We start from the raw sequence: 12,963 nt of genomic DNA, 5'->3' as shown, positions 1-12,963 counted from the left end.
TCCAGCATTGGCTGTTAGTCTGTGGAACCAACTAAGTTGAACACTGAAGTTTCATCATGAGGGACAGAAATCACTTGCCTGTTTCTCATGTACTCCTTTGGTTGGCCATTTCTAGCATACTATCTACTGTATCACCAATGAGGAGCCATTTGAAGCCAAGTGAAGTTCTGAGACATGGTGGACATGATCCTGGCCTTGGCCATTCTTACAGTTCTTCACCATCTACAGCTAATCAACATGGTTCTTACATGCCTCATTCAAAAAAATTCAACATCCTGTTCTTTGGAGCTACTGGAGATGGAGTTGCTGATGATTCAAAGGTATGAAGCACTTGAGTTGTTGCCAGTTTCTTCCATATTCATCGACTAGATCATAATGTAGCATTCTGCACTCCGTTCTGAAGGGCTACCAAATTCAAATTCTGAAGTTTTAAAAAGCTTCTGTTAAGAACATGAGCTTGTAAGCTGTTTTGCAGAAGCAATCAATTCAAGTTATTAATTCTTTTAGACACATTAAATTGCAACTCTTGCTTGGAACATACAACCATCAGTGACTAGTATTGGTATAATTCTCTGTAGTTGTCAAATAACCTTCCTTGTCAGATTCATCAGCTCTTATCCTTTGTTATGTTACATTGAGCATTGATCTAGTGAATTATTCATGTGAAGCTACAGTAAGACATTCTTTATGTGTGTTCATGTACAGGCATTCAAAGCAGCATGGAAAGCTGCTTGCTTGGTTCCCAGAGCAACCATAGAGCTACCATCAGAGTTCAAATTTCTTGTTAGACCAATCACTCTTCAGGGCCCTTGCATGCCTCACCTTGTTCTCCAGGTTCTTTCTCTTTCCTATATTCTTTTGTGGTGATGGTTTTCTTTTTTTGATTTAAACACTAGCAAATTACTCTGCTGAAAAACATCAGCTGCCACCTACATCTTCTATGAATTAGCTGAATCTGCCAAGTGACTTCTTCCATGTCTAAGAAGATGTTTTTATCTAACATTATGTGGCTGCGCATCTGCCTTTTCATGTTCACTGCCTCACATATCACAAACTGCTGCTATAATATACCGGAGTGATTGCACTTAATTTTCAGATAGATGGAACTCTTGTGGCTCCTTCAAGTGTGGCTAAATCCAACCTCTATCAATGGATCAACATAAAATGGCTTCATGACTTCACCATACAAGGAAGTGGTACTGTAGATGGTCAGGGTTTTGTACTGTGGAACATCTCTGAAAGCCACCACATTGAGGTGAGGAAAAGAATATAACACATGCATAGACAGAAGCTATTATTTCTGGTCACAGTGTCTGATCAAACTAAAAGCTGTAATCTTGGATTTCTTGTTGCAGAAAGAGACCAAATATGGATCATCTATGAGACCAACTGTATGACATTTCATTCTCTGATTCCTAGTTAGATTTATCACCTGTCCTGGATCCCAGTTCAAGACATGTTCTTTGTTACAGGTGATCAGGTTGTACAAGTGCTACAACGTTACGGTTCGCAACATTCGGATCATCAACAGCCCTTTGTGCCATCTGAAATTTGACAGCTCTCAGGGTGTCAAAGTGAAGAACATTACAATTTCTTCACCGAAAGATAGTCCCAACACTGATGGCATTCACCTTCAGAACACTCGAGATGTCGAGATCAAGCACTCTGATATCGGATGTGGTGAGGATGACAAAAATGCCAGCCAATGCAGCCACTGCAATGTTGATCATTTTCTACTGTATCTTTCTAGGTGATGACTGCGTCTCAATACAAGCTGGATGCTCTAATGTTCATATCCACCATCTCAGATGCAGCCCAGGTCATGGAATCAGGTGAAGAAACATCAAAACCAGAAATCCCAAACAACAAATTTGCAGACTAAATCTTCACTTTTACTGACCATATGAGATCGTGGCAGCGTGGGAGGGCTGGGGAAGGGAAGTAGCTTGGCCTGTGTCTCCAACATCTCCGTTAATAGTGTCACCGTCCAAAATGCTCTATCTGGAGTAAGGATTAAAACATGGCAGGTAAACTCTGCAGCGCATAGCAACTGAGCAGATTCAGAACTCTGAGCTGACTTCAGATTTGATCTTTCAGGGCGGCGTAGGATCGGTCAGGAACGTGTCGTTCTCCAACGTGCAGGTCGTCGACGTCGATGTGCCGATCGTGATCGATCAGTACTACTGCAACAGGAGATCATGCAGGAACAGGACGGATGCAGTAGCTATCTCCGAGGTCACGTACAAGAAGATATCAGGGACCTACAGGTTTCAACCCATGAATCTGGCCTGCAGCGATGGCATGCCATGCACCGGCGTAGCACTAAGGGACATCGAGCTGTCGCCGGCGAACGAGACTCAAGTTCCTAGAGAGGCCTTCTGTTGGAAGTCATACGGGGAGTCGCAAGGTCTCCTTCACCCGCTCAGCCTTGGTTGCTTGCAGAGGCCTACCAGGTTGATGAAGGCCCAGATGAAGTCTCACAATGACACTTGTTACTACTGATGAGGAAGAAAACAATTGTTGTGTGAGTTGAAATGTGTTTGGCAAGATCTTTACCGATCTAAATAAGCAATGTTACGGCTCAACATCAACAGCTGTTCATGATCAAACAAATGAAGAGAGAACTACGGCATGCATCTCACGCCTGATAGTTGTGGCCTCGTTCCTGTTTAGCCATAGACACTAGAAAGAGTAAGAGATAAGGCCTCGGATCCAATAGGCGATGCACTGGAAATCTGACATTTCTCGCTCGTCCAACTGGAAATCTGAGCCTCATCAAACAAGAAACTTAAATTTGATTTATATTATATCTTGAAGAAGGGATAAAGAGATAATACCACTTGACACTCAAACAGGATATGAGAAGCAAACAACCTAAATCCACCACCTAAAGCACTTCTTCTCAGCAAACATGTCAACAACAAGAAGGAAGAAGGAGCACAATTGGTTCATGCAGAAACAAAAAGGCGATGGTATGAAGCATCTTTACCTGCCTGCAAATTGGCTGAACAATTCTCATGTATCAAAGTGTTTTCTCCTGAAACAATTGCAAGTATGCACAGAGAGAGAGAGAGAGAGAGAGAGAGAGGGAGATTATACTGTAGGTTGGTGGTTAATGGTTAATTTTACTTGGATCACATTCATATTTACATTGATTTATTTGCACATTAGAATTTGGAATATCTCTTTTTGATTGAATCTTACTAAATCTGAGGTGAGTTTATAATGTGGTTTGCTCATTTTGACAAAGAAGTGTGTAACCTCATACCCTAACATATTCAATTCAATTCATTACTGTGAGCCACTTTCAAGTGGCTACCCAACTCAATCCAAAAAGGAAAAGCAAAGTTTGGACATCAGCAACAGTGATACTACTTTAATTATTTTAATATTTTGGGAAACCAAAGAGGCTTTCTTTCTTTATCAGTACTCCTCAATTGCTGTGCATATTGTTTAATGCACAATTCTAGTTTGCACAAACATGAAGACTTGTTTTCTGTCATCATTGACCTAACTATTTTGAATTATTTTTTGATCAAACATAATAAGCTCTTTAAGCATCCTTCTCAAAATTCACCTATATTCTAGTTTTGTATGCCATTCATCTTAATCTCCTAAGAAGTAAAGAACATACTTGAAGAACATACCTAAGAAGTAAAGAACATACTTAGTAGTCAAGAGAGGATTAATATAAACAGTCTTATCGGAAACTATTTCAAATAATAATGAAACAAAATCAGTTCTTCCACCATTTAAGGGCAAGTGAGCATCTTCTTTAGAATCAAACAAGATCAGTATCCTCTTCTGCATAATCCATCTGCTTTCTGGTTTCTACTTCTCTGAGCCCAAATTACTACAGTTTTCACATCACTTTTACCTCTCAGAAATTCTTCATACATCTTCTGAATAAACAAAATCAACTCTAAACATCTTTCTCAGAATCAAACACAATCAACATCCTTTTCAAAATCCATCTGGTTTCTACTTGTGTGTGTGTGCGTTTGATGCATGCATTGTTCATCTGAATTCAACTATTCATGTATTATAAAGAAAGACCTATTACAATCTTGGCTCTGAATGCATATGTAGGTAATAAACCACATACAAACCAAAACCAAAACCTGACATACTTCAAGGTCTTCATCACAACATGCAAACTCCTTCCACCCTGACTCCATACACACACAACACTTGACACAAAGGTAAAATACGAAACAGTCGACCACAACATGACAAACACCACAGTCATACAGTGCCAGTGACCTTTTTGGTCTGTCAATAGTAGAACATGTCTGCTGAGGCCATGATGGGCTGATTCAAACATTTGATGGAATTGTCAATCATTTGATGACCACTGATGTTGATGTTCATGTTAAGGAAGCTGAGGATCTCATCAAGAGACTGCAGCCTGTTGCCAAGCTCCATCATCTGAGCCCTCAAGACACAGTTCTCAGCCTCCACTGCAACATACTGCTGCTTGGTGAGGCTGAAGGCTGTCGAGAGCTGGCGGTTCTCCTTCCTCAGCTGGTTCAGATGTGCCATCAGCTCGTCCAAATGCTTCTGCTTGCGCATCCTCGACCGCCTCGCGGATTCGCGGTTCGATATCATTCGCCTTAGCTTCTTTTGGTCCATCACGGCCTGCAGGTCTTCTTCTGAACCAGAATTCTGGAGCTGGCTGGATCCGGAGGAAGTCCCACTAGGAGAAGAAGCCATGGAAGATTTGGTAGTGTTGCTTAGGAAAGACAAGATCTTGGGTGGAAATCTACGTGAAAGATGTCGTTATCCTTTGAACTTTGAAGGATTACAGGAAAAAGGACGAAGAGATTGAGAGACTATAGATATGCTCAGATCTGAGAACAAGATCATGAGAATACATAAAACCAGTAAAGGAAGACAACAGAGAAGGATTGAACAAGATGAGTCCTGCGCCGAAGTGTGGAACTTATCATAAACCCAGAGAGTAGGATTTCACTTAGGATAGCCGACATGAATCGGAAACAACAAGAGAATGTGATGATGCATGTGAAAGGAAAACAAAGCTTTGATGCAGAGAAGCACAGAACTTGGAACCAAGAGAACAGGTAAACCTCCCTTGTTTCAGCTGCAAGGTGGGATTTTTACACCAGAAATCAAGAAAAGGCCGGACCTTGATGATTGTTCCTTGGGTTCTGAAACAGAATCAGTAGTTCCAGAAAAGAATCTGATGGGGTTTCCCCAAAGAGTTCTTGGAACAGAAGACCACCAAAGGCAGGGGAAGAACAGTGGAAGAAGGCCGGAGCAGCATAACCTCGATAAAGCAAAGCGAGGGAGGAGAGGAGAGGAGAAGGGGAAAAGGGAATTGGAGGTGAGGACAGGGGTGGAATTTATAGAGCAAAATGAAGGAAAAGAAGGCAACAAAGAGATGAATAAAAATTTAGAAACAGTTCTAGAGAGGGAGTGACTGATTCCTTTCAAGAGGGCATGAATGACATCTCACACAGCTATCCAATTGCAGTCGGTGGATTTTATTTCTCATGGCTGAAAACATTTGCCTAAGAATACGAATAAAATGAGATTAGGATATCTCAATAAACCACTAAATAGTGTGAAATATTCCCATACAATTATCTATATCTAATGACATAACTATTAGTCTAAGCACTAACAGAGAGGTCTAACTTAGCTCAGTTACTTGGTTAACTCCATGTAAAAGGATTCAGAGTAGTGCTCCTTTTGGTTTGCATTTAGTGAAGGATGCTCATCTTAGATTAGGTGAATGGGACACTACTTTTCATTCATCAATGGAAATGATAAAGCTGATAGAAGACAAATGCAGCCTAATTTCTAAAGATATGTCCATGGTTTCCTTTTGCAAATGAGGTAGAACACTACAACATCTAAGAGCACCCATAAAGCAGTAATGGCTTAGGTTATGTCCTACTTCAGCCATTAGATAAAGACTACCCTGCTGCCATCACCATTTGATGTGGGCACTAGGGAGTTTCTTCAGTAGAATACTATTGCATTCAGGATCTTGTTCTATACAAAAGTGCCAATTGAACTCCTCAGATAAATTGATCTCTCTCTCTCTCTCTCTCTCTCTCTCTCTCTCTCTCTTGCTATGAAGCCAATTCACACTAATATCTAACATGTGTTTTACTAGCAAAAAGTTATGAACCATCCAATATCATTAATTCAATAACTATCAAATGAAACATCATAGCTGGATCTGAAGTTATAGGCTTGCTCATGTGGGTCTCACCTAAAATGTTGGATGAGCAAGTGGGTTAGTTGATAGTAAGAAAATAAGTGGAAGATTGATCAAGGAGTATAAGAATGTTTTCATAGTACTGGACTTAGTTGACCACATTTGCCTTGGAAACATCCAGGTAAGTTCAATTTGATCACATTTGAGAAACATTGCTCACATGGTACATGAATGTGCTGCAAAACTTGGAAAAGGTAGATGAATTAATAAGAAATAATGCCTTTGTCTTTTACAGTGTACTATTGAGTCCAAATCATTCAAACTAGATAGTTACGTTTTTGTTGAATTATCCTTGAAAGCAATTCCAAAGGTAAGAATGACTTCCAAACTTTCAAGAATTTAGGAGGTAGGTGGCTTCACCAGGTTAATCAAGGTCCCCCTAGTATCTTAGATGTCCATGGTCTAACAGCAAGCAAATGTCCTGATGAGACAAAACTGTGCCAGTGGTGAGAAGATGGATTTGGACCTTAAGGAATACTAGGGGACATCCATAGCCGCCTGCATCAGTTTTGGTGGGAGCATATAGCAGAAGTCTTGCTTTTCCTTCATTATCTTGAGGCAGTTGTCTGGTGACTTTCTTAAACAAATGTCTCTTCTTTGATCAGTTTATTTGCTTCACTTTCTACTTTGATAAAGAAAAAAGGATCAAAGTGTTCCTGTTACGCAAGCTAGAGTGCCTAATTCAATGGTGAACCCTCGTGACCACCAAGCTTTTTTGTACTGCAGTCAGAAATTATATGTAGATTTGTCATGACATTGGGGTTTTAACAGAGAAATTCTTTTGCATGATCTTCAGCAGACTTTGGAAGATGATTGTGATGTGTAGCATGAAGATGATGAAAGTGTTGAGAAGTTTCCAGATCTTATTTTATACAATGACAACACTTGTCTTTTCTAGAATGGCTGCTCATAAACTTTGACAGGAAGCAACATTTTCTTAATCACATCCATAGTTCTTTACTTTTTGTTTCAAGAAGGCTTTAGAATTTAGAAGGTGATTGTCATGTGTGGCATGAAGAAGGTGCTAGATCTTATTTTAGCTTTTTAGAACCTGCAATTCTATGGTCAAGATGTCTATCAGCTAGACAAAGGACTCTAATACTGATGAAACATGCTTCTGGAAGTTCTCATCTTTCATGCATACAGAAACCTAGATGTGAAAAGAATAAAACAAAACCAGACCATACAATCCTAAGTTAAAACAAGAACATGTTTAGTGAGCTCTTTCTTCTTAACTGGATTCTGACATGTAACTTCACATTGTGTACTGCAGTTGTTTCCATCTAAGAAAATGTTCTGCAACTGGGCCATTTGGCATTGTAATAGTGATATGTTTCTTCCAGTAACATGAGTATTTACATGGCAAACAGCTTTTGCTTTAAAGGACATGTACTACTGCCTCAATCTTTCATTGCTCTTACATAACCAACTAAAAAAGATTGATCTGATACCAACTGATAAAACACAATAAAACACTGCATGTTCATGCTCAGCATGTGTAATCCAATATCACTAAAGTGTTATTTAGGGAACAGGATGCTTTTTCATTTTAGGTGCCATGGAGGAACACTACTTGGGTGCTGTGGTAAACAACATTGGTTGAGAGTGGGATATGAGATTCTTGACAAAATGCAATTATTTATATTGTCATTCCTAAAAAAACTGTGTTTCTGCTTAGTCTTTATTTCAAGTTAGGAAAGTAGTCCAACTAACAATTGTTAGATTGCTGATATCTGCTCTAATATCCGAAAGCGCATTACTTTGGCACGACGGTGACTGAAATCAAGAACATCACACAAAAGGCCGAAGCAGCTGGCAATTAACACAAAACCTTTATGTTATGATATCTACTAAATGAAATCACCAGCTTTGTTCTTTTTAATCAAAGCTATGGCTTAGATACTAGGACTAACCAAAAGAAGGATTGTCAATCATGATGTTGGATTCATGCAATTATAAATTATACTGTCAAGAGCAACAACTTTTGAAATAAATAGAGACACCAGTCATAATATTTAAAAGAAGAAAAAGAGGATGAAATTTTACTAAGAATGAATTAAAGAACATTTCTTGAAATGGTTATATGTATCAAGTACACCTTAGAGGATGAAGAGTCCTAAGAACATGAAGAAATTTAAATTCTCATTTTAAGATTCTTCAGATCAAGTTTCCCTAATATTCATCACTGACATCAGATTAGATGACGTGCTAGATTTATTGCCCATTGTACTGTAGTTGACTTGTGGCCTGAGGGAAAATTAATGACTCTAGACCAAAGGAAATGACAAATGAAACCAAACCTAGCAAATGGTGTCTATTATAGTGAGGAATAATAATAAGCATTGTAGTAGGGAAAAATTTTCATGAATTGTAGATTCAAATACTCTTCTGAAATAAACAGTTCAAACATGTGGCCAACATGGTTAACACATACCTTTTAACTTGGATTGCAAAGGCATCACAAGGAAGAATTCTTTGGTTAGCAGACACCTTACCATAAAATGTCTTTGCTTGCAAGAGTAAGGTTGTATAGTTATTGTTAGGACGATGGTGAACTTGGCAACTCTGGTTCTTTCTCCTGCCTCTCAGAGGAATAAACTTTCTCTTCTCCTAACCCTTCTTGTGTTGCAATTTTTATAATATATATCAAATAGAACTTTGCATGTTTTTTTTTCTGGCATGAAAGAAGTGATGATGAACATGAAAGAAGCAAAGTTGCTTATCATTTATTGTCCTTCCTTGAAAGGTCATTGGCAACAGTTCTCTCCTCCAAAAGACTGCACTATCTAGCCTCAGTATCTTTCACATTTAGTCTCCTTCCTCTGTTCAGCATTCTTATTTCATTAAGCAGCTTCTCTTCTTCCTCATGGAAAGTACATGAACAAAATCTGTCCTTAGGAACACATAATGGCACAGCAAAACCATGAGTAGCAGTAAAAGTAAGTTTTGGAGGATCAAAATGGTACACACAATACAAATGCCACAGTATATTCACTTGATATGGAAGTATAGTAGGAAACAAAATGCCATACCAGCCTATGACTGGGATGAGCATGAATTTAAGAAGGCTCTCAAAGGAGAAATTACAAAGATAAAGAACATGCTGTTGAATTTGAAGCTGAAAAGATGAAGATGCCTATCCAAAGATGAAGCAATGCTGTTGTCATTGTCGACTTTGAAGTAATTTATTCATACTGGTGTGTGACCAGATTTTATGTTTGATGTGGCTTTCTTAGAACTGTTATCAAGAGAGGACATTTTAGTTCTTGTTTGACCAAGAATTCACTGAGCAATCCGCTATAAATTTGGAATAATTTATCTACAATGCCTTCTCCAAAGTGGTGGGTGATCATCGACTCCTGTATGGCTCTAATGGCCATCGATGTGATTCTTGCATCCTTGTGAGGATCTCCAGTGCTTGTGTTCAGCTCATAAGCTTGTATGAAGTCAATCTCAAATGATCCTTCTCTGCCTACTTCATCCTCAATCTCCTTTGTTGATGGAGCATAAAATGGAACATTGTATGTGTCTACCTTCTCTTCGTCAACCATTTCCTGTGAGGCAAGTAGAAGAACATAGTAGAAATGGTTTAGGATATGAGAGTTGCTTTAAGGAATGGAAACTATAATATAATTTTGCTATATTTTATCTTGAGCTTTCAATCCAAAGACATCCCTGTATGATCTTTGAGGAGAATGGATGAAGATGAAGCAAATGCAGAATGTAACAACAGAGAAAATGACAAGGAACTCAAAAGAACATTATTTTGTCTACTTTCCAAACCTCATTTCGAGTGCTTCAAAGGAATGAACTCTTTTATCCCTGCAAGTTGCAGATGAACACTAAAAGGAATAAAAGACAAAGAGTGGCACTCACTTGTGAGACCATAATGGCCAAAGACTGGTCTAAAAGTTCCCACAAAACTGTTGCACTCTTATCGCTGTGATCATCTGTTCTTCTTCCTAAAATTAGGACAACGATTCGTCCACCAGAACGTAACTCTGCTGATCTTGACTTGAGAAAGAGGCTGAAATCTTTCTGAAACTGCCTCGAGTATGCTAAAGGAACAGCAGGGTGGCTTGTGTTAGATATGTATATCTTCCCCTTGTTAATTGGCTTACCATTACCGTCAACAAGCCCCAGAGGAACCTTCAGATTCATTGGACAACACTTCACTCTTAGTTTATGAATACATGTATCAGATCTATCTGAAAGAACTTAGTTATTTGAGATCATATATGGATTTAGAGAACTGAATGCTAACCTCAGAAAGCCAGTGCAAGCTATGACAAGAATAGATGAAATCAAGACTATTGCTTGGGGAAAGCCTGCCATAGAAGGACCCAGGAAGTGCAGCTAAGTATACAGATGGAGCACTGCCTTCTTGCAGCTCAATGCCTCCTTTGAGCTTCCTAGTGAACTCCGGAAAATTCAGGAACACAGAATTGAAGTCATTGGTCGGAAGATCATTAAGGAACACCAAGATCTCTGGCGTCGGCCTTTCCGACTGTCGAGCCTTTTCATGAATGGATTCGACTATTTTGCTGACTAGTGAAAAGGCATTAGTCCCTGAGGAGCAACCAAGATCAGCAATTGTGAAGCATCCTGGTGTTCTTGAGGCATACACATCTGTTGCTGAGTCTACTATGATATGCTTTATGGCCTCCATGCTCTTCTTCTGAATAAAGAACAGACAATGGAAAAAAAAAAAAAAAAAGAGAGGAGGTCAAAATCATTAGATATTTGTTGACATGAAAGGGAAGATCTTGACCTGAAGGGAGGAATTCTGAGCATAGCTGGTTTCACCCAATCCTTCTTTCATGTGAAGAACACTCTCCACATCCATGGTCACAAGTTCAGTAGTTCTTGGAGGTTGACAGGATGCCATTGCCAGTCTTTTAGTTGCCAATTCAGCCTTGAGCTTTTCTTGATCTTCTATTTGTTTCCCCTACATGGATTAGGAATTCTTGAAATTGTCAAGGAAAAAGCAAAATGTGAGTCTGAGTGCCTATCTCTAACACTTTGTTCTGAATAACATCTTTCATCTCCTCTCTCATATTAATTAGACCTTCTTAAACAACTACTCACATCAGCCCTGTCTAAAATCAACAAAATCTCCTATTTTATAACTCATTAAACATTATTAATCATTTATTCAAATCACTCCTACCTAATATAGCATTGAGGGGACCATGAGATTGGAAGAAGATCAGTGCAAAATAGGGAAAATCTAAATCTTGATATGATGAAAAGAGAGGACTTGTAAATAGTCAATAATCTACAGTAATATTGAAAACAACTGTTATGTAACCTATTATCAACAAAGATCTATGATGCTATAATAGCTGGTATCAGTGCACTGGGTATCATTCTTAATGATCAACATAGCTGTTGATTCAGAACCATCAACATCTTTGAGGAACTAAATAGTTATGCAGAAAGTAAGATCTGGAAAATATCATGAAATTATTTTTTATTTAGTTTGATCCTGATTTTGACAATTTTCCTCTCTTTAATCCCCTCAATATAGCGTTAAATGCTGTTCTCAGACACGACAAGGAGAAACCAACAATTATTCTTTTTTCCTGTCCAACTTTCTCCATGCATCATTTACAGTAAAGCATCCGAATAGTCGGCCACAGCAGCTAAGGATGTCTTTTCTTATTTGTAATGTCGGCTTTACCGGAAATTTCCTGCTTCATAGAGCTAAAATCTAAGAACTCCCATGAATCAAAGGGAAGACGAACATAGAAACACAGTCCATTTCTATTGCATTGAGTAATGAGCAAAGTTGTAAGAGGAAGGAAACATACCTGGGACTGAGACTTCTTCCTGTTACGATAACCCAAAGATAAGGCAGAGTTGGAGGATTTAATAAGCTTCTTCCACCCCTTGAAAGCTCCGGAAAAATCCAAGGGGACTTGAAGAAAAGATGCGCCAAACTTAATTGGAAGGGCAGAAGGCATCACCACATTTAAAAAAGACTTGAATGGCATATGATGTCTGCATAGTTTACTGTTCACAACAATATCCTTTTGGCAGCAGATGGCTATAAAAACAATGCAGGGTGGAGCTTGTTATCTTTTTCTCTTTGTTTATTGTCTTCACTTTGTCACTCATGGCACCAATTGTGGTTCATATATAGTGTGTGTGCATTGCAATTTTCATTGAGTGGCTTTATAGTCAAACCAAAGAGAAAAAGAAGTGAAGAAAGTACATATAGACAGTTGAATGTCAGAGCAAAAGAAATGCAGAGGTTACTGTTTGGAACAATTTACTTTTAGCAGCAGATGAGTTCCTCTTTGTTCATCAGTTCACTTGATCACTCAAGTCATCTCATGATGGTTCAGTCCATGGTGTGGATTGCAACCTGCAATGAGTGTCTACATGGTCAAACCAAGAAGGAAGTGGATCTTTAAATCTAAACAAGATCTAAATGGCATAGTTTATTGTTCAGATTTATTAACTTTGGTTAGTATTTTTTAAGAAAATTCTTAACTAAAAACATGTTTTTTGGAGACCAATTTGCTTAGGGATAAGGGATTTATGTTTTCAAAGATTTCTATTTGAACAAAAAATAATCAGGTGAAAATTAAGGGTTGGTTGTTCTCTAAATACCTAACATGTGGTGTTAAAAGAAAATTACTTTAGGACTCTTAAATCTAGAGAGATTTAGTACTCCGAAAGTTTATATGCGACAGTATATAAAGAACTAA

At 38.6% G+C, this 12,963-nt stretch overlaps 3 protein-coding genes across 3 annotated transcripts; 1 reads left to right on the top strand and 2 right to left on the bottom strand.

Annotated features, from left to right (window-relative positions):
• The first annotated feature begins 5 nt into the window (after positions 1 to 5).
• Positions 6 to 2,619, top strand: LOC103987424 (polygalacturonase At1g48100). The gene is made up of 8 exons (XM_009405724.3): positions 6 to 320; positions 706 to 834; positions 1,097 to 1,255; positions 1,356 to 1,391; positions 1,473 to 1,680; positions 1,751 to 1,832; positions 1,919 to 2,027; positions 2,098 to 2,619. Exons 1-8 carry the CDS (start codon positions 57 to 59, stop codon positions 2,500 to 2,502), a joined length of 1,392 nt encoding a protein of 463 aa, XP_009403999.1. The 5' UTR covers positions 6 to 56; the 3' UTR covers positions 2,503 to 2,619.
• Positions 2,620 to 4,275: 1,656 nt separating this feature from the next.
• On the bottom strand, positions 4,276 to 4,713 carry LOC135597904 (bZIP transcription factor 11-like). Its single transcript, XM_065091407.1, has one exon. It carries the CDS (start codon positions 4,711 to 4,713, stop codon positions 4,276 to 4,278), a length of 438 nt encoding a protein of 145 aa, XP_064947479.1.
• Positions 4,714 to 9,210: 4,497 nt separating this feature from the next.
• Positions 9,211 to 12,228, bottom strand: LOC103987448 (probable methyltransferase TCM_000336). The gene is made up of 5 exons (XM_009405761.3): positions 12,061 to 12,228; positions 11,019 to 11,195; positions 10,512 to 10,925; positions 10,124 to 10,396; positions 9,211 to 9,801 (listed from the first exon to the last, which is right to left on the bottom strand). Exons 1-5 carry the CDS (start codon positions 12,211 to 12,213, stop codon positions 9,460 to 9,462), a joined length of 1,359 nt encoding a protein of 452 aa, XP_009404036.3. The 5' UTR covers positions 12,214 to 12,228; the 3' UTR covers positions 9,211 to 9,459.
• Between the last annotated feature and the right edge of the window lie 735 nt (positions 12,229 to 12,963).

The sequence above is a fragment of the Musa acuminata genome, chromosome BXJ2-1 (assembly GCF_036884655.1).
Source record: "Musa acuminata AAA Group cultivar baxijiao chromosome BXJ2-1, Cavendish_Baxijiao_AAA, whole genome shotgun sequence".
NCBI classification, from domain to species: Eukaryota; Viridiplantae; Streptophyta; class Magnoliopsida; order Zingiberales; family Musaceae; genus Musa; species Musa acuminata.
This window is presented reverse-complemented; position numbering and strand designations above follow the sequence as displayed.

What these genes read in the sequence shown, in the direction of transcription:
- LOC103987424 (XM_009405724.3), top strand. Translation starts at nt 57, where the DNA reads ATGAGGGACAGAAATCACTTGCCTGTTTCTCATGTACTCCTTTGGTTG. An exon ending in TGCCTCACCTTGTTCTCCAG is followed by an intron (nt 835 to 1,096) that starts GTTCTTTCTCTT and finishes CTTAATTTTCAG; the next exon opens with ATAGATGGAACTCTTGTGGC. An exon ending in GATCATCTATGAGACCAACT is followed by an intron (nt 1,392 to 1,472) that starts GTATGACATTTC and finishes TCTTTGTTACAG; the next exon opens with GTGATCAGGTTGTACAAGTG.
- LOC135597904 (XM_065091407.1), bottom strand. Translation starts at nt 4,713, where the DNA reads ATGGCTTCTTCTCCTAGTGGGACTTCCTCCGGATCCAGCCAGCTCCAG.
- LOC103987448 (XM_009405761.3), bottom strand. Translation starts at nt 12,213, where the DNA reads ATGCCTTCTGCCCTTCCAATTAAGTTTGGCGCATCTTTTCTTCAAGTC. An exon ending in GGAAGAAGTCTCAGTCCCAG is followed by an intron (nt 11,196 to 12,060) that starts GTATGTTTCCTT and finishes TAATCCATGTAG; the next exon opens with GGGAAACAAATAGAAGATCA. An exon ending in CTCAGAATTCCTCCCTTCAG is followed by an intron (nt 10,926 to 11,018) that starts GTCAAGATCTTC and finishes TTCTTTATTCAG; the next exon opens with AAGAAGAGCATGGAGGCCAT.